This window comes from Neodiprion fabricii, chromosome 6 (genome assembly GCF_021155785.1).
Source record: "Neodiprion fabricii isolate iyNeoFabr1 chromosome 6, iyNeoFabr1.1, whole genome shotgun sequence".
Taxonomy (NCBI): Eukaryota; Metazoa; Arthropoda; class Insecta; order Hymenoptera; family Diprionidae; genus Neodiprion; species Neodiprion fabricii.
The window spans coordinates 19,927,169-19,949,227 of NC_060244.1; the positions used below are offsets into that span (position 1 = coordinate 19,927,169).

A 22,059-nucleotide genomic window follows, 5' to 3' on the forward strand; every position below is an offset into this window, starting at 1 on the left:
TTCTGCATCGGCGCGTTTTAAACAAATAAATTTGACCCGTGGAAATGTTATGAAAATCAAGTACAGGCGTGTAAAAAAAATTTCCCCGCATAATTAACCAATTTTTGAAAATTGACATTGAACTTCGCATACGTAATATTTCCGAGAATCATCTCAGAAATTTTCATTTTAATCGTATTTTTATCGTCGACGTTTAACATTAAGTTATTTCAAATGGATGTAAGAAATATTCAACGGAACTTCCACAGGGTAATTCCTAAAAAGCCTCAAATTTTCGTTAAGTATTTCATTCTGTAGCTATAAGTTCAATTTACATGAAAATAATGGAAATGCCTACAGAAAAAAATCGTCGAGGCCAGACGTTTGAATCGGACGAATAATTGCTCAGAAAGAAATCAGGTAAATGAAATAAGGCGATTACAGAAAAGCGGTACACTTATGATGGTTAACCGGTGAATATTTGACGACATAGATATAAAGAAGGAATTCGAGTGTTCAATCGGAGAAACGAAAAGCTCGGTCACGCAACACATCGATCAAGGAGTATCAGGTTACAGGGTTTTCAAGTATGAATAAACGCGAACGATGTACTGCCGTGGAGGAACCGACGTCTCTTGTGATATGTAGTTGGATATACGGCAATGCAGCCAATTGAAAATAGCGCGATCGATTTTTATCACTTGCCAAACCCGCCTGACACATGCATTTCGCATGCCAAATATGCCTGCGGCAACGAGCATTAGGGGTCTTATCTTCCTCGTTCGCCTTCGGATTTATTAAATTTATGCACAATCACGTGCCACGTACAATTCAAATATACCAAAACTAATAAAGGACAACGCGTGAAGTTTGACGGTAACAATTACAGACCGTTCTTTCTACCTTTATAAATACGTTAATGTATTTTTCACGTACATATGTTACCTAATTCCACCAACACGAGGTGCCGTTTATAATTCAGTCGTCACCTGCACTGCGACTGCCTGATGTATATAACCGACAAAAAGCACGAGGTCACTTTAATCAGGCTCACAATCAGCTTCTTAAATTTTTACCTACAGAATGGGAATTTTCCGCTAAAAAGAAAAGAGGGGAAATTTCGAAAAGTAATTTAATGTGTGACCAAATGTTTCATACAATTGATTGTGAAACGTTTATTTGTCTAGTAAAAATCTTTTTTCCTATAAAACAAAAAAACACTGCTAATATACGGGCTGGTGAAAAAATGTTGTGTGAGATCAAAATAGAATTAACGTGGACAGAATTCCACTTTTTTTTTTTTTGGTTCAACTACCGCACCTTTGTCAAATAATTGGCTGCATCAATTTGTTGATTTTATATTGTTCAGCCAGATATTACACTCACGATCGTAGTATCAAGCGAAGATTGAATCGTTTGACGAATTGAGCACGATAGTTTCGAAATTGCGAATAATTATTAGTCAAAATACGCTTTGGGAATATGCTTGATTTTGTTATTAAGAGAGAAAGAGGATCAGATTCCTGTGAAAAACAATTTTTTTTCCTTTTTCATTTCTTCTGTTGTAAAGTTTCACATTTTCCATGCCAAGACGGTAAGATCCGGAGAAGATTAAGATGAGAACAAGCCGGTGTCGGTTCGAAACGTAACTTGTGAGTATGCAAATTTTATCAACGTGAAATGACTTCATCACGTCGAATGTAATGGCAGAATTTATTAGCGGTTGATTACCGAAGCTGGATTCTGTAATTAGTTTTTGAATAAATCTGAGTCGTACTTAACAACAGTTAGAATTCTCTTCAATCCCGCACGAATTTGTATATACCTGTAACCAATACATATGTATATTCGCTTTGAAATCAAATTTTCATTTACACCTTCGTTCACCTGCGGCCTTGAATTGTCTTGAGGAATTCGAAAATTCAACGATGTTATAATTTAACTTGCACGTGGTTTTTCAATTACACGGAACACGGAAGCAATGTCGTATATATATATATACATACTATAAATAGTGGAGAAAAAATTGATACGGTGTGGTCCCGTAGGTAAAATGTATTTTCGTACATCGATACAACATTGACGTGAAAAACAAGTAACGAATAAAGTGCCGTACCATAAGAACTAGTTGAATTTCCATATCACCGATTCGTATACTGTATCATAGTAATCTCTGTACATAATCTACCATGAAAACCACTGATTAGAAAGGTTTGAGAACAGAGAGAAATAAGTTTCGAATGAAATTTAAAATACGACCAAGGAGGTGCTAATAGTGAGTCCTTACCGACTGACAATGAGTAAAATTTCACTTCTTTTTACTGTTATCACAGCCTCTGCAGCACTGCTGTCAAAATACCGCAGTCATCGTAATTCCACATTGAATGCCGAACGAAACTGTCGGATAACTTTTTCACTTCGTGCGAATATAACACAAGGAAAAGTATTCCTGCATTAAGTGGTAATTCGATTTCAAGAATACATTTCTTGTAATTATTATCGCGTGAAACTGACATTCCTTTTTGACATTTGTATTCGGTGTTGCAAGTAGAATAGCGCTGACTGCGGTATTCCGACATCAGTAATGCGCATACTTCGAATATAGAATAGTAAAACTAAACGACATTACATTTAACATGGTCTGTGAAGACTGACCATAACATCCTCTCGAGCATAGCAATCGCGATTTCCTGCTTCAACGTGTTCAATGTTTTTTTCATCTCACAGAAAAGTAGTAAGCAAGATCGGCAAACAAGCAAGGGTTGCAACCCCACCCCGAGTTGATTCTACCGCGATAATATCCCGCGCCGAGAAGATCCGGATCGCCGAGTGAAAATATCATCAGTTTTACGGCTTCGCCACCGATAATCTAGGAGAGGGGGGGGGGGGAGGGTGGTGAGGACACATGTCCACCCCCACAAACTCCCATATGCACCTATGTTCAGCATGCACATACCGAAAGGCGTCGCTGGATGCATTATGCATGCGGTGGGACCGCCTCACGTTCGATCTGAACTAGGCAGCAGCAGCAGCAGCAACAGCAGGCGGTGGGAGCCTCAATCGTGTGTATTCGTCGCTACCGGGAGAATTTCGCGGTCTCCTAGTTCGTTCGGTACTTGCTCGTAAATAAAAGTAACGATAGCGGAGACTTGGAGGGCGACTTACCCATGACTGCTACCTAAGCTTGTAGTCTGGTTCGTCGATGACAATCATGTCGATTCCTCTCAAACTGTCACTTAACCGTTCACTTTGAAATTGTTGGGGAACACAGCGCCCGACGTACGGAGAGAGCAGTTCCACTCTCTCGACGCCGCCCTCGCCGCATTCTGACGACTCGCTGTTCCAAACAGGGTTGCCAGATAGATAGTACCGCAAACCGCCGCAAGGTGGCGCATGGTCGACCACAGTCACTCAACAAATGTAGCCAACCTTCCAAATAACAATAGACCCTGTGTGTAGTAGAAGAAAATGGTACTACTGTGCGTCTTAAATCAAACTGTTGGCGAATATATGACGAAGTATTGTACGTATTATGCAAAACGCAAAATACGCGCGTTGATTTTTGGAGCTATACTCTGAATTATAACTTTACCAATTTTTCAGACACGTCAAAGAATCAGGTTTTCTATGAGTGCGCATTTAATTTTTAAATTGAATGCAGAACTTATCACAAAACGATTCCCGGTAGTCTCTATACTTTAGAATGTATGAAGGACTCCAGAGAACGTCGGTAAAAATAAAACTTGACTATTTATTACGTATCATTTGTTACATTTTAGTTTTAAATCGTTTGTATTGTACTGCAGTTTTTCTTTTCGATTAACGCTTATAATGTAATGTTAGCAACAAGTTGTATTATTGTAATATTAAGAAGATTTATGTTTTAGCATAAATAAACTTGGAGCTACCAAGTCCTTTTTTTCTCGTGGATATGGTCTTATATTATATTTAATTTCTGGTATTAAGAAATCTCGTTCTTTTTTTATCATCTCAAGTTATTGCTACGATCCATTTGAGGAAAACCGGTAGTAAATTTCAACAGTTATTGCTAGAAACTGTTGTGCATTAGTTGGCGGTCAGATACGTATAAGATATAAAAAATCAACTTACTTATGTCAATTTACAACAAATTGTGTTCAATTCTGTTGATTTATCTTTGGAATAAGCCATACTATCGCTCCATCAGGGATAACAAGTGATCTATAAAAATTTACTGATTTAATTCAACTAGATCGCAGAGTCACCTTCAACCAATTCAAAAATTATATCGAACATTTGCTACATCACTTCGGTGTAGTTCTATTCCTAGGTCCTATTTGCCAAGCGTTCCGTTACAGGCCGATACATGCAGCTCGATTTGAATTTACCGAGCACGTGAATCGAAGGTTCGAATGTTTTGCAACACTTCCCTTAAAGCCTTAAAATATAACCGCTTCCGTAACAGTGCTTCTGGCATCGGAGTTTAGAGTTTGTTACGAATTCGGCCTTTTATGAGCGTCAGAGTTGAAAAGGCTCTTTCGAATACCGCGTTGCTCGTATGGATGACCAGCATCTTCAACTTCTATCTCTTATAAATTGAGATGTCATATTCCGAGCTTCGCGAGGCTTAAGCACTATGTTTTGTGGAACCGTGTGTGCTTTGATACGCTTCCCTTTACGAGGTTTGATAAGAACCCGCCAAGTGAACCACGGAACGCATGGCAGAATGCATGACAACATGTAGTGCCAACTTCATGTCCGATGTAATGATGAAATATTTTACTGAAAGCGTCGCAAAACTCAAAACAATTAGGGAAACGAACGTGTGTTACACCCAACATAACGAAGATGAGGGTATCAAGGGGTATTTCACGGAAGCGATTGAGGTGTTAATATTATTAGAAATCATTTCGTAATCCTCGAAATCACTTTGTCATCTCCACAATCACACTGAAATCAGTAATGTTCAAATATAATTCTGATTTAGTCATTATTGGTAATCAAGAGAAATCGTTTAGGATTACAGGAATCTCTTTGTAATCTCCAGAAATCATATGAAATCTTAGAAATCGTGAGAAAATACGTAATCAATATAAAATTTATTTGTCAAGTAATCTCTCCCAATCACTCTATAAAATGTAAGTAATCATGAAATACGTATAATCATGGTGCCAATTTTTGCTCTTGAGAAACATTCCCTGGAGGATATTCTTCAAACTCAAGGCAACGTAACGTTCCGATCAAAAGACGGGAACCGTGAACTGTGAAAGTGTTAACCGAGGTCCGCTACTGTCGTCTTTGTCGGAAATATTAATTGTCTCAGAGGAATTTTCATAAGTTTGTGTAATCATCTGAATTCATTCGACATCAAACACTCGTTTACACCATCTTACAATTAGGTACAAGAATCCCTACTGACGATGTTCAAGTGATAAATCATAAAGTGTTAGAGACGAATTCAGTATGTAATTTATTACATTACTTTTCTTCCAAATTCGATACAATATATAAAAAATGATTAGGATATATTTGATGTCTGCGGATTCGTGCTTATGTACTGTCCTATGTGATTTTTTATATATTTTATCGTAATTTATTAATCAGGTAATAAATTGCACGCTGAATTCTTCCATAACATTTTATGATTTATCACATGAACATTTTGTGTCGCACGCTCTCACTGCGCAATTATCATAGCGCCAGCTAGACCAATCAGAAGGCAGCTTTAAACGGAAAATCTGTTTTTCACCGGCGGAACGAAAACAGTTCGAAACAGAGTTTGCAGTGTACTTCATTGGAATCGTTTTTATATATGCTGCACCCATCTTATATAATAACATTATAGTTTCACCAAGGAACAAATAGACTAATAATAGGTGATTAACTTTTAATGATTATATTAATTTCAATGTAAGTTTACCTTTCCCACTGAACTCTATACATTAGTACATTGACCTTTCCTCCACGATTCGCAGATAATCAACAGGTCGTAGGTATCATGAGGACTGACAACGAATACGAACAATCGAGGAAGAAGAAAAATAGCGGTATTCATAATCTGTAATTTCGAGGTTGTTTATCCGTTGCCATGGCCGATTTCAACACACGTGTTACAGCACGATATTGAATTTTGCAGCTACGTAGCCGCAGAAATAATTGCGGCTCGGTCGGAAACAGCCAATATGGATAGCTAGATTTTTGTGGATTCGTGGTAGATTTCAACATACGGTTCACAGATAGCTGTGACGCGCCTTTGTTTATAAAGTTACTTTAACCCCTTTAACCGCAATTATTTCGCCGTCATGAATTCTCGCAGATTGAATTCGGCACACCCGCCCGTCTAGCGCTTGTTCGGCTGACTTCAATCTGGTCATGCCTCAAGTGCTGCCATCTATTGCTCGGTTGGGCAATGTTGAGGCGCGTGACGCCAGGAATTCGGTGTTGACAAGCACTGTTCCAGTTGGTTCGCCATGATCGAGTACAAGGGTGCGTTCTGAAATTAGCTCGCAGCGCTAAACAGTGCCTGGGACAGAGGCAGAGCCAATCACGAACTCGGTAGCGCAAGAGAGATGAAAGATTGTTGATAATACTGGGAGCTAATATCGAAACGCACCCTAAATACTCTATCGTTATCGCACAAACGTTTTGCGTCATATTTATGCATACTTATTACCGTATACTAACGCCGAGGAATGTTCAGTCTTATTTCACTCAGTGCTAACTTTATCTTAGATGAGTGAAAGAAACATGATCACTTTTTAGAAAAGAATATCAGAGTCTTCTTCGGTCGACAACTAAGCGATTAGTAGGATTCGTTCATGAGATGGCAAATCATAACTCCGGTTGCCTATCTGTAGGCACCGAGGTGGCTTGTTTTCACGTTTGGCCCCGGTATGGACTGAACGTATTCACCAGGTAATTTCGAAGTCAAATAGAAGAAATGTTGTATTACGGAACACAAAATGATCAAAACACCTTACCACTGGCGCCTTGCAGCTTATAGAACAAGAAAGAATTAAAGTGAAGGACATTCTGAATAGATTCGAATTCGCAATACGCATGAACACTTTTCTAAGTTGATTGAATGAAAATTGGAAATTTAGAGCACATACGCTCTAAGGCTGGGATTTCATGGGCAGTAAAAAGTAACAGCAACAGCAGGAATTCACTGAAAGTTACTAACACTTCCGACAAAAGTTGTTGCTGCTTGAAATTCATTCGTCCGAATAGCAGAGCAGCAAATGCAAGACATTTTATCAACAGCGTTGCGACTGCGTCAAACCACTTAAACTGCTGCTGTTTTTTGCTGCCCAAGAAGTTCAGGTTGGAAATGCATTTACACAGGTTAAGTAAATTACCGCCAGAGGTAGTAACCTTACTATAATGTTGGATTGTTGTTATTGTCTGGTTAATTTACGTTGTCATTATTATGACTGATCGGTAGTATCAGTAGTATGTAAATCAGTCGCTCATCACGGTTACGGCCTCCGGGAAGTTTATTTAATCACTGCGGAGCACGCTGCGGAGTAAGGATAAGAGTGTGTCATGCTACCGACAACAAAAATTAACCAGTGACAGATATCGCTACAACGACATGCCGAAGGTAGATTTAAAAGTCGTTTTACTCGGGAGTTCAAACGTTGGTAAAACGAGTCTCCTTGAACGATTTATAGACGATAGATTCAATGAAAATTTACCCAATCAAAGTGTAAGTACGCCTCTATTGTACATCACACATACCTATATACTAACCATGCAATCTCGCTTGTCACGAGATAATGAATCTGAGTGATGTCAAAATTACCAGCCCATCTAAGGACTTGCCAAACTGTATCATCCTTCGTATTTGCACCCTAACCAATGACTAGACTTTTCCAGGGTGTCCAGCAGCCGGGAATTCCTGAAAAACCGGGAATTGTGTGGAATTTCCAAAGTGCCCTTGAAAATACGGGAATTCGCGCTGTTTGCTGTTTGCTGTACATTGCTGTTTCTACAATCACTCGCTGAAAAACGAATTTTTGTAAATAAATATTTCTTCGAAATATCGCTGCAATTTTAGAACATTTAGAACACATACAAAGTCAAAATGTAGAAAGGTTAGAGTATAGAGAGCTGTAATGTAAAATTGTCACAACAAATAAGAATACATCAGCATTGTGATGGTTCTATATTCTGATTTTCTATACTTTACCTTCTGTTTTGACATTTTCTGTACTTCGGCTTTCTATATTTTGAAATTCTATGAAATACATTTTCGTGTATTTGAAAACTCGATATCGTGACCCTTTTGTTTTCTGATTTTTCCACATTTGTGACTTCACCCGAATTCATCATTTCTGCACGCCGTTGAATATACCACTATTCAATGTTGTTTATGTCATGAAAACGCACAAACATCATAGAAATCATTACATACGAATATACGAGTTTTGAAAAAAAGTTACTGGCAATATACAGGAACTTTTAATTCTAATATCGCTGGACACCCTGATTTCGTTAACTCAGAAATAGTCTCAATAGTAAATAAAATGCTAATTTAAGTTTTTAGAAAAATATATATATATATCACGGTTTTCCCATAGCGAAACCCGCTACTTTCTATTTTACACATACCTTGACACGAAAATAATTGTTTCATTTATTTTTAATATGACCCACAGACAATAGGCGCAGCATTTGCATCAAAAGAAGTCTGCGTTAATAACATTAAATTTACTCTTGGAATATGGGATACTGCTGGCAGTGAAAGGTAAGCGAATGAAATTGATATTTGCCCATTTTGGAACCGATAAAATTACACAGTGTAATTACAGATTGATGTTACACATCGAGAAGCTAAAAGTCGAAGCTAATAATGATGCCAACTAGAAGTAATTTCTTTTTCTATTTAATGCAGGTACCAATCTATGACAAAATTATATTATCGCGGAGCTAAGGCTGCAATTGTCTGTTACGATGTGACAAATTTAGAGTCTTGGGAGAGGGCAAAATACTGGGTTAGAGAACTCAGGAGCGTAGAAGAGACGTGCGTTGTATACCTTTGCGGAACAAAAAAGGATATTCTAGACGAGGGTAAGACAGCAACCCCTGATCTGGACATTGTGGAAAGATACGCAGCTGGAATTCAATGCAAATTCTATTTAGTATCCAACAAAACTGGAGAGAAAACGTGTAAGTTCCAAGGCATACCAGAGGGAATAGCTAGATAGGAAATCTTAGACTGTTGAAATAGAAACATTTCAAGTTTTCGAATTTAAGACACATAAATTTTGTTACTAATTACGTAGCATGAAATTTTAAATTTTCAAACTAGCACTTTTTTTATCGCTCAGACATCATGTTAATCACTTTCTTTATAATCCAACAGCCGAATTATTTGATGAAATATCCAAAGACTACATCTCAGATCCGGACAATCTACATTCAGTTATGGAGGCAATTACTTTGACTGCAAATTCAAAGACAGATTCTCGCTGCTGTCCAATAGGTTGACTGGATGAAATAAAACATGACATTAAAGGTTTTTAGATGATTTGATGATATGAACAACTTATGCGTTACTCCAAGTTAATGTTGAAAGCACTGATTTTTTCCCAAGCTTAAATTTATAATGTTTTTTTTTATGTACAGGTACGTGTATTGTATGTACATACATGAGATGAAGAATTATTTTCGTAAAATAAGTATGTATACCCAGCGTTATTCTGTAAGTACATGTAGTCGGTAATTGACCTTACATCGATTTATGCACTTGAACAAAAGTTGCTTGTGATATTTTCAACTATACCAAATTGCAGTGCCAGCGGCAGTGTAATCGAATAGATTTACAATGTATATCATTCAACGTCAATTGATTATTTACTTTTTTATGTACAGATTTCAGTATCTAATACTGACTGCTTTGTAAGGATTTCAGTAAAGGCATATACTAGGTTCGGTAAAATTGCGACAAATATTATTTGAGAAAATGATTTGAAGTAAGAAGAATGTTCAAAGCAGTGTGCTCGATGAATTTTGTGCAAAAATATCTAGCAGCTTCATTTGCTTTGAAAAGAATTACATCAACAATTTTAGTGAGTACGTGCCGAGTAAAATAAAGATTCCCTAAATACTCCGTGTTATATTCCTAATGAGGTAATTGTTACCGTCTTGATACAAACTATATAGTTACTTTGATAGTTACCCGACACTTTCTAGACCATGGAACAAGTTTGGTTCTCATTCCTATTTATGTCGATGCCAGATGAACAAATTCATTCGCTATATCTTGAAATCAACAGCGTTGCAAAATATTAGACCATCTTTTACCATTAATCAATTAGAATCTGTATTTTGAGTAATATCAATTTCTGAATTGTGTTCCACATTGACCAATAATTATTGGATTCTTTTGTAGGGAAAAGAAATGTTCAATGTTATTTGAATCAAATCTTTCATCGAATATTGCATTATCTTATAATAAAACTTGCGTTACTCTGTTTTTGTGAACTAAAACTCTGTTCGCAAATTTAAGAAGCTTTAACGCTTGCTTTTGAAATTTACACAAAGTTCGTGTGAATACTCAATATTACAATTACATTATATTTTTATCTACTTCATTTAAAATTACGATTGCTGGATTTTACAAATTAAACGTACGATTTTGCTAATATTTTATTATAAGTCAGTTATTACTTATCAAAATTAAACTCAATAACTGTTGATTTCATATGTGTAGTCTCCTATGGAACGTTGAACTAACCAGTAGTGTTTTGTAATAAGAATATCTGTACATAACAGATTTATACGCATCTCGAACCTGATTTTGTTATTTTGCAATTCGAAAGAGAAAATAAGAAATTTGTATCCGCTCAATCCTTATAATTTTACTTCTTTACCTCTGCAATGAGTTTAAACTTTTAAATTTATACTGGTGACTACTGCTTCAAAATAATTAGAATATAAAACCTTCCTCACCATTATTCATGTTGACTTTTACATTAGAGTACACTGAACTTATAAAGAAATTTGATAATAAAATCTTTCCAATAAAATTTTTCTTATTCGTTACCTACTTTTTCATATTCAGAATTAAAATATTCACTCATTCATCTCTGTGAAATAGTAATATTGGATAATTAACGTTTTAATTTAATTTTTCCAGTTCGAAAATCGTAACTATATTTTAAAATACCTCGTTTGTACGTCGACATGGTAAAACATGTTGATCCCTGCCTGAGGTAATATTCTACTGAAATGACCCATAATATTCGAATCACAGTTGTATAAAAATCATGTTACGCAATTTGCTTATTACTTAAAATTCATTTTATTAGTAACATTCATTCATAGATACGTTCAGACTAGTACAATAGACAGTTATTGAATAATTTATACAACATACCGTTTATGCTGGTTCATAAATAGCCACATGGGGGAAATATTCTAATGATAATAATACCCGGATCTCACGCTGAAGCAATATCATACTCCACAGATTACTTAGCCTTGCCTTGGGCAGCGACCGCAGCTATTGCTGCTTTAACAGTCTCCTCATCGCCAAGGAATTTCATCGATACAATAGGTTTGAAATTCTCATCCAGTTCGTAGACAAATGGAATTCCCGTCGGTAGATTGAGACCCATAATTTGTTCATTGCTAAGTTCTAAGAGAAAAAAAATCCCACAACTATTATCATTTTGTTCCACCACTGAGCTTGATCATTCTTCTAATGACATACAAATTCAACAAAGAGATATTTACCATCAAGATGCTTCACAATACCACGCAGACTATTCCCATGTGCAGCTATGATGATCTTCTTTCCTTCCTTAAGCTGAGGAATGATGGTGTTGTTCCAATAGGGAAGAGTTCTTTCAATTGTTAGTTTCAAAGACTCAAATTTAGGGAATTCCTCGGGCTTGGGTTCCGCAGCATACCTCGGGTCTTTGACAATAGTTTCGTAGTATTTGTGATCGGGTTCCATGGGAGGTGGCGGAGTATCAAACGACCTTCTCCAAATCTGAACCTGCGCCTCGCCGTACTTGGCTGCTGTTTCAGCTTTGTTCATTCCGGTAAGTCCTCCGTAGTGGCGCTCGTTGAGACGCCATGTTTTTTCAATTGGCAAATTCTCCTGGCCAATTTCTTTTAGTATAGCTTGAAGCGTCGTCTGGGCCCGAGTAAGCATCGACGTGTGAGCTACGTCAAAGGTGTAACCCTCCGCCTTGAGAGCTTTTCCAGCAGCAACCGCTTCGTTCTTTCCTTAAATTTGGTTTAAACATCTTATATTGCGATAAATTTTGTTTCACCGAGCGATTCAATTGATCAGGAATCAGTTCTACGTGAAATGTATATGCGATATCGGCAATAAGTAAGGTACAGGTAAATCGATAATCGGTTCGAAAAACAGGCCAGTATCGAGATGGCGTAATCTAATAAAAATAAATAGGAAGCAAGTTTTCAGTCGTGTTGCCGCGTTATTGCAGAAGACGCTTATGTGTTTGACAAATCAGAGTGATCGACCTTTTGCCCTTGAGGAACCGACATGCCCGTACCCAACCGCCATTGAAAAAGTTAAAGCCGGAGTCTTACAATCCGCTTCTCCTTTAGTAGTGAAAATGCAATTAGTTCCTTACCCTTCTCTGATAAACCAGCGTCGAACCATCCGCAGAAAAGATTGAGCTGATTCCATTCGCTCTCGCCGTGGCGAACCATTACAATTCTGTACTTGGACATTGTGGCGGCGCAAGAACAATTCAGATCGCGTGTGTACCGCACGAATTTACTCGGTGAACTGATGGTAGCGATGGTACTGCGGCCACTACGCGGAGCAGCCGGAGAAGGGGAGAAGGTTTCATCCTCAGGGGGGATAATAGGCGCCTTCCCACCTTCGCGGCTTTCGATCGGAGTCGTAGGTGCGGACATGTCAGCGCGGCCCTGTGCCAATATTCTAATTCCGATTCCCAAGATTTGCGGATGGTAAAATGTACGTACGTTTTTCCGTTAACTGCTTTTACAAAATCAGAGATTCGGTGTTACGCGATGTGCGCTTACTTGCGTTAAAACAATTTGACTGAGAGCTGTTGACATAATGTATCTAACAAGTTGTCGCAGTTTCATATTTGAGCTACGAACACCTTGAAATTGAGTTAAAATCTTGTGCAAGAAATTTGAGATCTCTAGCTTTGTTCATATATTTACATTCCCAAATAATCTTGATAATTCTTATCAATTTTTCGTCTAGTCAATGTATCTCTGGCAACTTTGTTAAGATAAAGTTTAGTTCGTGACGATATATCAATCCCGTCATGGAATTAGTGTAGGTAATTTCCAAGCTATGATTTTATCAATGTGAGGATTATGGTATAAAAACGATGTGTAAATTATCTTGACTTTTAATATCATAAGCACATCGGTGTATTGTGGGTTGCCGATCCACAAAACCACAGGCGTTGTTTACAGCGAATTTTGGAAAATTACCAATCACTCAGACGACACACAGCCAAAAATGATACAAAATGCGATGCCAAGTTAAGTTTCAAGTTAAGGATTCCTCCTAGACATTGAATATTGGAATGTCTATTCATCGTCTTTTGTATGACTTTTGAGAGATTTTCGTTGCTGCTATGTTTTGATACGGTTTCCATACATCTACAAGAAAGCACAGAATTTGATTTATCAACCCTGCCAGGAAATGCATGTATTTTGTCAAATTGCAGTCTTTGAGCATTAATAGGGCATAAATATCCATTCTTAATAAAAATGCATTACCTAATTTCGAAATTGATACCAAACGTTAAGTATAATTTACCTCATTCGTATTGAATCGCCATGGAAGATGACACACGTCATATATAACGTTAATTACGACCTAGCGCCTCTGTTGGACTTTTCCAAAGCTTGATGTAAATATGGATGCAAGTGAATTTTTTTATGGACCTAGTGATATAGTTGTCATAGCTTTGTAGCCGGGGGTATTTAATACGTTGACTCTTAATGGTGTCTCGACAAGCCGGACCCATCTTTATTGAACCCCACGTGGTGCTTTCGGAAATGAATCAGTTGAAAGCTTATGGATCATAAATAAGTAAAACTAAAACTGATAGAAGTGATTGAAGCCAAATAAAAATGAATTGTCGAATAAAGTATAAAATATTAAAAAATAAATAAACACATAGTACATTGGTATTTACCTTAACGGGACATAATCAAGAAGAAATAAGACTTTGTAACCATCGTGCTCACAGTAAAAAAAAGGAAAAAGAAGAACCATCGTGCTATCCTCCGTGATATGGGGTGACAAGCTGGTAGGTTAAGTCTCTTTATCACTCAACGGTACACGATTTAAGAAATTATCGTCTAACGTTAAGTTGTCCGTGCAGATATTATCTACAAATTGCAAAGTAAATTCGCAATAAATTTGTACTGTACATGTAGCACACGATTTATAATCACAGTTCCAATTTGCAACTATCCTATTTTACAAGCTATTAAGTACGCACCGTTTTTCATCATCATCGTGATTATTCTTTTCGATTCGCAGAGAACTACTTCAATTTAAACTAAACCGCTAATCAATAATTGATCAATACCAGCACTAGCGAATTGAAAACGGGGTTGTTTACCGGCGTCTAATTCAACGTCATTTCATCGTCGAGAGAAGCGGTCAATCAATTACATACGTATACGGCGTATGCAGAGAAAGCTCGAAATAAGATTTGTCAAGTCATGTCAAATATCCTTTAGTCATCTTACGTCACCGATACGTCTAGCGGCCGAATAAGATATAAATACCGACGTCTTAAGATACGCGTCAATTTCGCACACAGTTTTTGCATTGAGCGTTAGGACGTCATTGATCATTAATCTATTTTACCGTGACGTAAGAAGTTTACGCGAAATTTACATTTTAAGGTGATTAATACAAATTCCCCCCAAAAAAATATAACTGAACAGAACTGTGTTTTAGATCCCGATATCAATATACATACAAGAATTAACTGTTTATTTAACCTGTCTCTCAATGCAATTGCTTGATGACTGACTTCGGTTATGTCAACAGTTTGTTTACAAGTTACATAGTAAATGCAATGGAAGTTAGCGGTGCTGAAAAGAAATCACCGCCAGGTAGCATTCCAAACAAGTGTTGCCAGCTGGAAGCTGGAGACCTGAATATTACTTCAACCTGGAAAATAGTCAACGATAAATTACTCCACAATACAATTTCTACTACCAGCTTCAAAGAATCGCCTGGAAGGTAAAATAAATTTTGTAGTAAATTAGCAAACAAAATGCGTAAATGGATACGCATTACACAATACACATTTGACAGTGCATTTGAAAAGTTGAAAACAACTTATAATTGAGTACAAGAGTGTTGTGAAACGAGGACTATGATTTAAAAAGGGGAATTGAAAAATACAACGAACTTGTCGCCAATGATTAAATCTATTTTCATTTTCATTTGCACAGAGCAGAACTAGAAGATGTAGTTTCACTGGAAACATGTATAAGACTGGAAGGAAACGTGCATGATAAAAGGGAGCCATGCAACATTGATATTAAGTTAAATAATGGTAAAAAAATAGCGAGGATTGCCATAGTCTCGGAGGCATTTCTAATTGAATTATACAAGCAATTTGGAGAATACGTCAGTACCGCGCATGCGGAATTCATTGATGAATTTGAACAAAGTGCTGTGTATTTTGCAGACATATGCCTGAGTCCACCCACACCTGAAGTTAGCATCAAGGTAACTTTAAATTCATTCTGTAATTATTGAAACAAATTTTAAACATAATGGTGAAAAGTGTGTGCACTGGTATAAATTGTGTCTATTTTTGTAGTTTGCCAGACTGAAGAATCCTAGCACAGCTATGTGGTTGTATGGAATACGACTTTCCCTTACAGATTCTGAGCCTAGTACAAAGTCTCAAGAATTTGATTACAACGTTATAGGTGAATTGTTGCAAAGTAAAGCCGGATCGTCATCAAAGTCCAATAATTGGGCAAAGAAGATTTTGGAAAAATCAGAGGCTCCCGTAGAGAATTTAAATCCTGAGCTTGATTCCTTTTATCAAAACTTTATGGGCGTCAATTTAGACTCATCGACGCACATACATTTCCCTCATAGGCAAGACTCTCGAACGACTGCACCTAGGAAACAAAATGTGGAATGTATTGGTGATTCTGCAGATATTCTTGATTCCAACTTCAAAACGTACGTTGACAATAGGCTGAGAGAGATGGAGGAGAGACTCGCACAAAGAATAGACACAATAAATTATAAAACAAACGAAAAACTGGATGATATCCTCAAATTACTTAGTAATAGGCAAAATTGAATATTCGCAATGAATTTAAAAAGTATGGCAAATCTAACTGGTTCTATTTACCAGAAAAAGGGTAAAAATGTACCAATAGTGAAATGAGTAATTTGTAACTGATTCATCATAGATATATCATTTATCCGATGACTCTAGCTGTGTGTATAGTTATTTATCTAATTAAGTAGGTAGTGTAACATATACTATACAAAGTCTGTACAGTTACTTGATGCAAAGCGTAGTACCATTCACACTTATTTTCAAATCCTTTTTCTACCTGATGTACTTATAAACAGGAGCGAACGGATCAAAGTTAGATGTGAAGATGAGGGTTCATTTTAAATATGATTTTAATAGAACCAATTGTCGTAGGATTAGAAAAACCCGTAGTTCCCACCCTTAAAATTTCATATTTCTAGTCTAAGATTGGCCTGCTTCAGATTTAGGCTTCCTTAATATGAGACACGAGATACATTAGTAATTTGATCATTTTTCTATTCAAATAAAATACAAAACACAGCTGCTTTTCTTCTACTTTGCAACATTGCTGATCAAATTGTCAAACACGTAAGAAAGTGTTCGCAGATTCAGATTTTTGTGTTGAATATTTTTTCCTAAATTGCTTCATAGTATTCATTAAAATATATGACACTGTTGAACTACAATATGATAGAATAAGATAGAAATTACATTTCTAAAACACCTGGTATTGAGACTATCTCTATCCAAACTCGAGCAAAGAATTTTTCAAACAGCCATTCAAATAATGCATAATTTCTCATTCATATTTCAGGACAATATTAAGAGTAAGAATATGGAATAGAATATATCCAGCTTCATCAATTTCTTTCTAATTTTGAAAATGCCTTTTTGAAACTTTTCGAGATAATTTAAATAGAAAATGTAGAATGTTATTTTCAATTCCATGTAAATCACGATAATGTTATAATTAGATTCAGATATCTTTCAGAAAAATGACCTGGAGCCATCAAGTTTAGGCTATCAATTTCATACTGGAATCAAGGATAAAACATAAATTTACCGTATCGTGCTGAATACAAGTAAACTTCTGATTCTGACTTTATTTCATGAATTATTTTCTGAATATGATAGGAGGATACCTCCATGTATTAGTCAAGTACAAATTTGAACTAAAATTCAGAATGATACGGTTTTTGTAATAAAAAAAAATTATTCACCAGTATTCAAAGAGAATACTCAAACTTGAAATCTATCTGCAGCACTTCGGATATAACCGTCCAAATTATTATAAACTTCATAATTACACTGAAACGCTGTAGTGAGATATTTACCATAATTCTATAATTTATGTGACAATTGTATAAAATTTCTGTGATCGATGAAGAAATACTGTAGTATGTCTGAAATAAAACAAGGTGAGTGCTAATCAAGTTATCTCTATACAAGTGCTTGCTTCTGCTACAAGTCTTGGTCTGATTAGCATTCTACAGTTGGCCAACCTCTTAAAACTTCTAAAGATTCGAGTGCAGTCACACATACTATACCTGTATACGACTTGACTTTGAATAATTGTTTTTGCAAATAATCTGATTGGTAATTTCCAATGCAACAAATATTTATATAACTAAAGTGTTGTCCACATGCTCAGGTTGAATTAAAAATAAGAAAAATCATATGTTTAGCGAAGGATGTTGTTTTTTAGAAAGTATAAGGTTCAAATAAATACGTTTTTAAGAACATTTATTATTTATGTTTATTCTGTTATTTTTTTTTGAGAACACATTTCCCAGTATCAAGGTCAGAAATAACGGTCAAAGTTTTTCGTTTTGAACATTCTACAGAATGAAACGAATTCCCTATAAATTCATCATACCTATACTCATTGTGAGCTGCATTCTGTTTGTTTCGTATCAGAACAAACTTTGTAGTTAGAATTGTTGACGTTATGCAAAATATAAAAAAATTATTGAAACATGCACACAAAATTACCGATTCACTTTCACAGACCGGGTTCATTGTGGATATCTCAATAACAATAAACACTGGCGTTCATCATAAGATTTTTAATAAGTACATGAGTTGAATTAAATGAAATACTGCCCGCAAAAATACTAAGTGAATTTGGTATTGTGCTGATAAGGTTCACTGGTCGTTTACAGATTTTTCAGATTGATTTAAATAAACTTGACTGTTTCTTATAGAATAATATGCAACTAAGTAATGTTTATACAAACTAACAAATTTACTTTTATAACATTTACAATATTGCAGTGCAGCATAGAAAAGTCTTATTACTTACTAAACAACTAGCTCGTAACACAAATGAATTCTCATAAAAAATACAGATAGTCGGATCTATAAATGGCAAAATGTTTTTGCACAATTTATGTAATTGAGAAAATGAAACAAAAAAAGAGCTACAATACATAGATGGTACAAAACGGTTTTGTACATAATCACAGTTTGTGTATCATGTACCATTCACGGCTCATTCCAAATTGATGATGGCAATGAGAAAAAATGGAGAGCTTTAGTAAAAAAATAAACTAATCATTGAGTAGACCCATCTTTTTCTTGAGCCACTTTGGAATCATTTGTATCAGGCGGATCAAAAACGTGTAATTGCTGCCGCCATAGTTTTACCATCCCATCCCATCCTCTTCGGCTACATTTAATGTTTTTTGGAGGTGTTTTCGGATGTTCTTTAGCACGGTTTTTTCTGAAATATCAACATACGATGTGAAAAAGGAAAGAAAATATTGATAGTACTTTAACCATTAAATATGCTGAAACGCTTTAGTCAGTCCATAGAATATTTATCATGCAATTAAGTTATTCAAATCACTCATAAAATTTGGGAAACTATATATTGTACAAACACACTCCTCACTTTGGTATAGATTGGATATATCTGTCATATCCGATTGTATTTTTTCCATAATCAATGTCCTTTTGCCTTCGTGCCAATGTCGAGGGATCAGTTTCATATTCAATTTTCCTTTTGCTGGTATTTGACGAATTTGTACTTGAGCTCGAACTGCTGTTATGTCTATTTCGGGATATTTTTGCTGGTAAAGAATTGTGGCTATCTTCTCTAGGCCTCTTGCCTAAGGTCGGCGAGTTATCTTCTTCTACTTTGTTTAATGCTTGGTCTGCGTTACCTTTGGCATCAATATCTATCATTTTATTTCTACAAAGTAACACATCAGCAAAACTACTTTTTGGCTCATCATTTATCCTCAAACAGTTCACATCCGGTTTAGCAGTCTCATTATCGTTGCAAGTATTGTTGGTTGGCTTTTCAGCAACACACGGTTTTGTACTGTTTGATCGAATCTCGGCACTCAATTGTCTGATTGTGTGACTAACAGCTTCATTCAGAAGAGCATCCTCCTCTTCATTAAGAAGATCTAACCAAGATTCAGACATATCGTCCTCAACTTCAGTAGGAGCTGTAATATCCATTGTGCTGTTGTATAATACAACTGTAACCGAAAACAATATAAATTATGACTATGAGAAACTTGAATGCCAAATGTTTACTATATTTGATACGCTAGTGCCTGATCATCGTTGCAGTACAAGATTGCAAATAAATAACCTAAAACTCTTTGGGAATATTGAATAGTAAGTACCGTCAAACTGCCAAACTGTTCTTTAGAAAAACTGTAAAGATATAGGCAAATCGATGTCTTGCACTTCAAAAATAATTTCGTACGGCTAATGAAAGGGCAAAACTATCTCGTAATAGCGAGAACATATTAAAACGATAATGTATACCTACAATGATTGTGTTGAACTCTCGAATATTGTGTCCACGGTTTGATTCGCCAGGTGTGATGAATACTATTTTCATAACAGTACAAAGTGAAGTATGTTAACAATTATTGTAAAACATAATAACTGCACTCACGGTAAAGTTATCACGGTACGCATCAAATAACGTAAACATCGACGTGTTTCAAAATTAAAATCAAGTAATTGTAAGTAGGTATAAGTATAATAAATGCCCAGATATAAATGCTATCGAGCGTATTTGGCGGCAAACTTTAACCATGAAAAAATAGCTATCGCGATCATGAATCACATTCATAATATACGAAGTTAGACGTTATTTCGGAAGTTTCAGGTGTGACGGAAAAATTTAAAGACGCTTATCATTGGGTAAATTTTTTGTTACCAGGTAAGTGGGCCTTGGTAGTCCTGAAGGACCCAGGGATCCAATCTGTAATTTCACTTTTCACATTTCCCACCATCCAAGCATTTTGATTGGTCGATTAAGCTTTGCAAACTAATCAGAATGCTTTGATGGTGGGAAATACGAAGAGTGAAATTACACAATTGATCTCCTCGAGCCATAAGAAACTGTTATTAAATGGTCATTGGGTAACAAATCAAAATGCATCAATATATTGTTCACTAGAAAGAGTGAGGAGCTGCGGCCAGGCGTGGAAAGCAATAATACAAACGAGGCATTGACTGAAGATACATAAAGACTGCTAGCTTTATGGGGCTTTTCGTGATAGAAAATGGTAGACTTAAATTCATCGTCAAGAAGCGCCTTCTGCATTCTTCCTTACACACGTACTCAATCCGGTAAGATGTCGGCAAGTAGAAACGACACGAAATGATATTACTATCGCTCACCGCCCGTACCCAGATAATACAGGGTCGAAAATTATTATGCCTATCGAATGACGAATGGGGACAGACTGAAATTTTAATATAACTCCGTATAGACACCGTATACTTTTAAAGTACGCAAATTCATTTGGGCCTCATTTGGCAATGTCAATCTATCTCCATCGAATCAACAAAAATTATGTCATCTAAATAGATGCACAATAAACATGCACCTGCTGTTAACAGAGTTAAAAACCTTTTCTTGATGCAAAGGATGCGAGACATAGTCGAAGAAGTTAATCCAAGAATCGAAATATACAGTTTTTCCTATGCATACCTTATGTATATTTCTCTACATATTTTTAATACTTAACTTGTATCATTAACTGAAGATAATAATATGTATCTTCAATCAATGTACATATCTTGCAGTATAGTCAATAAAATTCGGTTACCTGGAACAGATGAAAATGTAATTAGTGAGATATGTCGATACAGACAGAAATATACCAAGCTTAGATGAGAAAAAATATATAATTAACGAGAAAGAGACAAATTAATTTACTGAAACAAGCAAGGGGTTTGATTAGCTGAAACAGACAAAAGGTTTGATTAGCTGAAAGAGACAAAAAGTTTGATTAGCTGAAGCAGACAAAAGGTTTGATTAGCTGAAACAGACGAAGGTATGGTTAGCACAATCACATTAGTTCAAACACTGGCAAAAAATGGGTCGAGTCCAACATGATATTAACTTTAATATTCGTTGCTTTCGATTATTAATTGTATTGATGAATGAAAAACATTCTACATGATTTAAATCGACGTCTCTTTCTGCTTTGAGTTATTACAGTGAATATCTTTTCCAACTGAACATTGCATAGTTATCAGTGCATTTGTTAAAAAATTGATTTTGTTGACCTGAAACAGAAAATAATACGATCAGTGAACGAATATTTCTGTAAATTTCAGATATATTTCATAAATACTTACGTCAAGATTCTCCACTATCAGTATACACTACAAAGATTTTTGTTCCTGCGCGTTGAGCGCCGGTTTTCAAATTCCGGTGCTTACTCTCATAACTGAAAGGTATCAAGTCCACGCGCAAAAGGCGCCGTGGAACTTGAAAACTTTATTATTCGTCAAAAAATTGACCGAAGAGCTGAAAAATCAGCACATTGAGAGTGCGTAA

General features: G+C 36.0%; 5 protein-coding genes across 23 annotated transcripts in view; 2 read left to right on the forward strand and 3 right to left on the reverse strand.

Annotated features, from left to right (window-relative positions):
* The window catches only part of LOC124185721 (alpha-1,6-mannosyl-glycoprotein 2-beta-N-acetylglucosaminyltransferase), a 56,288-nt gene extending 52,979 nt beyond the window's left edge, over positions 1-3,309 (reverse strand). For 9 of the 10 annotated variants that reach the window (XR_006871453.1, XR_006871452.1, XM_046576765.1 and 6 more), the window contains exon 1: positions 3,145-3,309. The gene's annotated coding sequence lies outside the window, so the exon portion shown is untranslated. The remainder of the gene's footprint in view (positions 1-3,144) is intronic. The other variant, XM_046576762.1, reaches the window with a different exon arrangement.
* Positions 3,310-7,539: 4,230 nt separating this feature from the next.
* On the forward strand, positions 7,540-10,394 carry LOC124184281 (ras-related protein Rab-24-like). 2 transcript variants are annotated; one of them, XM_046573817.1, is made up of 5 exons: positions 7,540-7,666; positions 8,619-8,707; positions 8,855-9,129; positions 9,326-9,478; positions 9,589-10,394. In XM_046573817.1, the coding sequence occupies exons 1-4, from the start codon at positions 7,553-7,555 to the stop codon at positions 9,448-9,450; spliced, it is 603 nt and encodes a 200-aa protein (XP_046429773.1). In that variant the 5' UTR covers positions 7,540-7,552; the 3' UTR covers positions 9,451-9,478; positions 9,589-10,394. The 2 variants fall into 2 exon arrangements, with proteins under 2 accessions (XP_046429773.1, XP_046429772.1); XM_046573816.1 differs by having other exon boundaries at positions 9,326-10,394.
* Positions 10,395-11,247: 853 nt separating this feature from the next.
* LOC124184278 (phosphoglycerate mutase 1) lies at positions 11,248-12,759 on the reverse strand. Its single transcript, XM_046573811.1, has 3 exons — positions 12,573-12,759; positions 11,701-12,198; positions 11,248-11,602 (listed from the first exon to the last, which is right to left on the reverse strand). Exons 1-3 carry the CDS (start codon positions 12,670-12,672, stop codon positions 11,436-11,438), a joined length of 765 nt encoding a protein of 254 aa, XP_046429767.1. The 5' UTR covers positions 12,673-12,759; the 3' UTR covers positions 11,248-11,435.
* Positions 12,760-12,832: 73 nt separating this feature from the next.
* On the forward strand, positions 12,833-18,771 carry LOC124184277. Of its 6 annotated transcripts, XM_046573805.1 has the most exons (5): positions 12,847-12,922; positions 13,897-14,243; positions 14,906-15,193; positions 15,409-15,688; positions 15,783-18,771. In XM_046573805.1, the coding sequence occupies exons 3-5, from the start codon at positions 14,973-14,975 to the stop codon at positions 16,278-16,280; spliced, it is 999 nt and encodes a 332-aa protein (XP_046429761.1). In that variant the 5' UTR covers positions 12,847-12,922; positions 13,897-14,243; positions 14,906-14,972; the 3' UTR covers positions 16,281-18,771. The 6 variants fall into 6 exon arrangements, with proteins under 6 accessions (XP_046429764.1, XP_046429761.1, XP_046429763.1 ...); XM_046573808.1 differs by lacking the exon at positions 13,897-14,243 and having other exon boundaries at positions 12,833-12,922; positions 14,999-15,193; XM_046573807.1 differs by lacking the exon at positions 12,847-12,922 and having other exon boundaries at positions 12,951-14,243; positions 14,999-15,193.
* LOC124184279 lies at positions 17,983-20,381 on the reverse strand. 4 transcript variants are annotated; one of them, XM_046573812.1, is made up of 3 exons: positions 20,025-20,373; positions 19,135-19,729; positions 17,983-18,963 (listed from the first exon to the last, which is right to left on the reverse strand). In XM_046573812.1, the coding sequence occupies exons 1-3, from the start codon at positions 20,098-20,100 to the stop codon at positions 18,795-18,797; spliced, it is 840 nt and encodes a 279-aa protein (XP_046429768.1). In that variant the 5' UTR covers positions 20,101-20,373; the 3' UTR covers positions 17,983-18,794. The 4 variants fall into 4 exon arrangements, with proteins under 4 accessions (XP_046429768.1, XP_046429769.1, XP_046429770.1 ...); XM_046573813.1 differs by having other exon boundaries at positions 20,029-20,366; XM_046573814.1 differs by lacking the exon at positions 20,025-20,373 and adding an exon at positions 19,880-20,017.
* Positions 20,382-22,059: the final 1,678 nt, after the last annotated feature.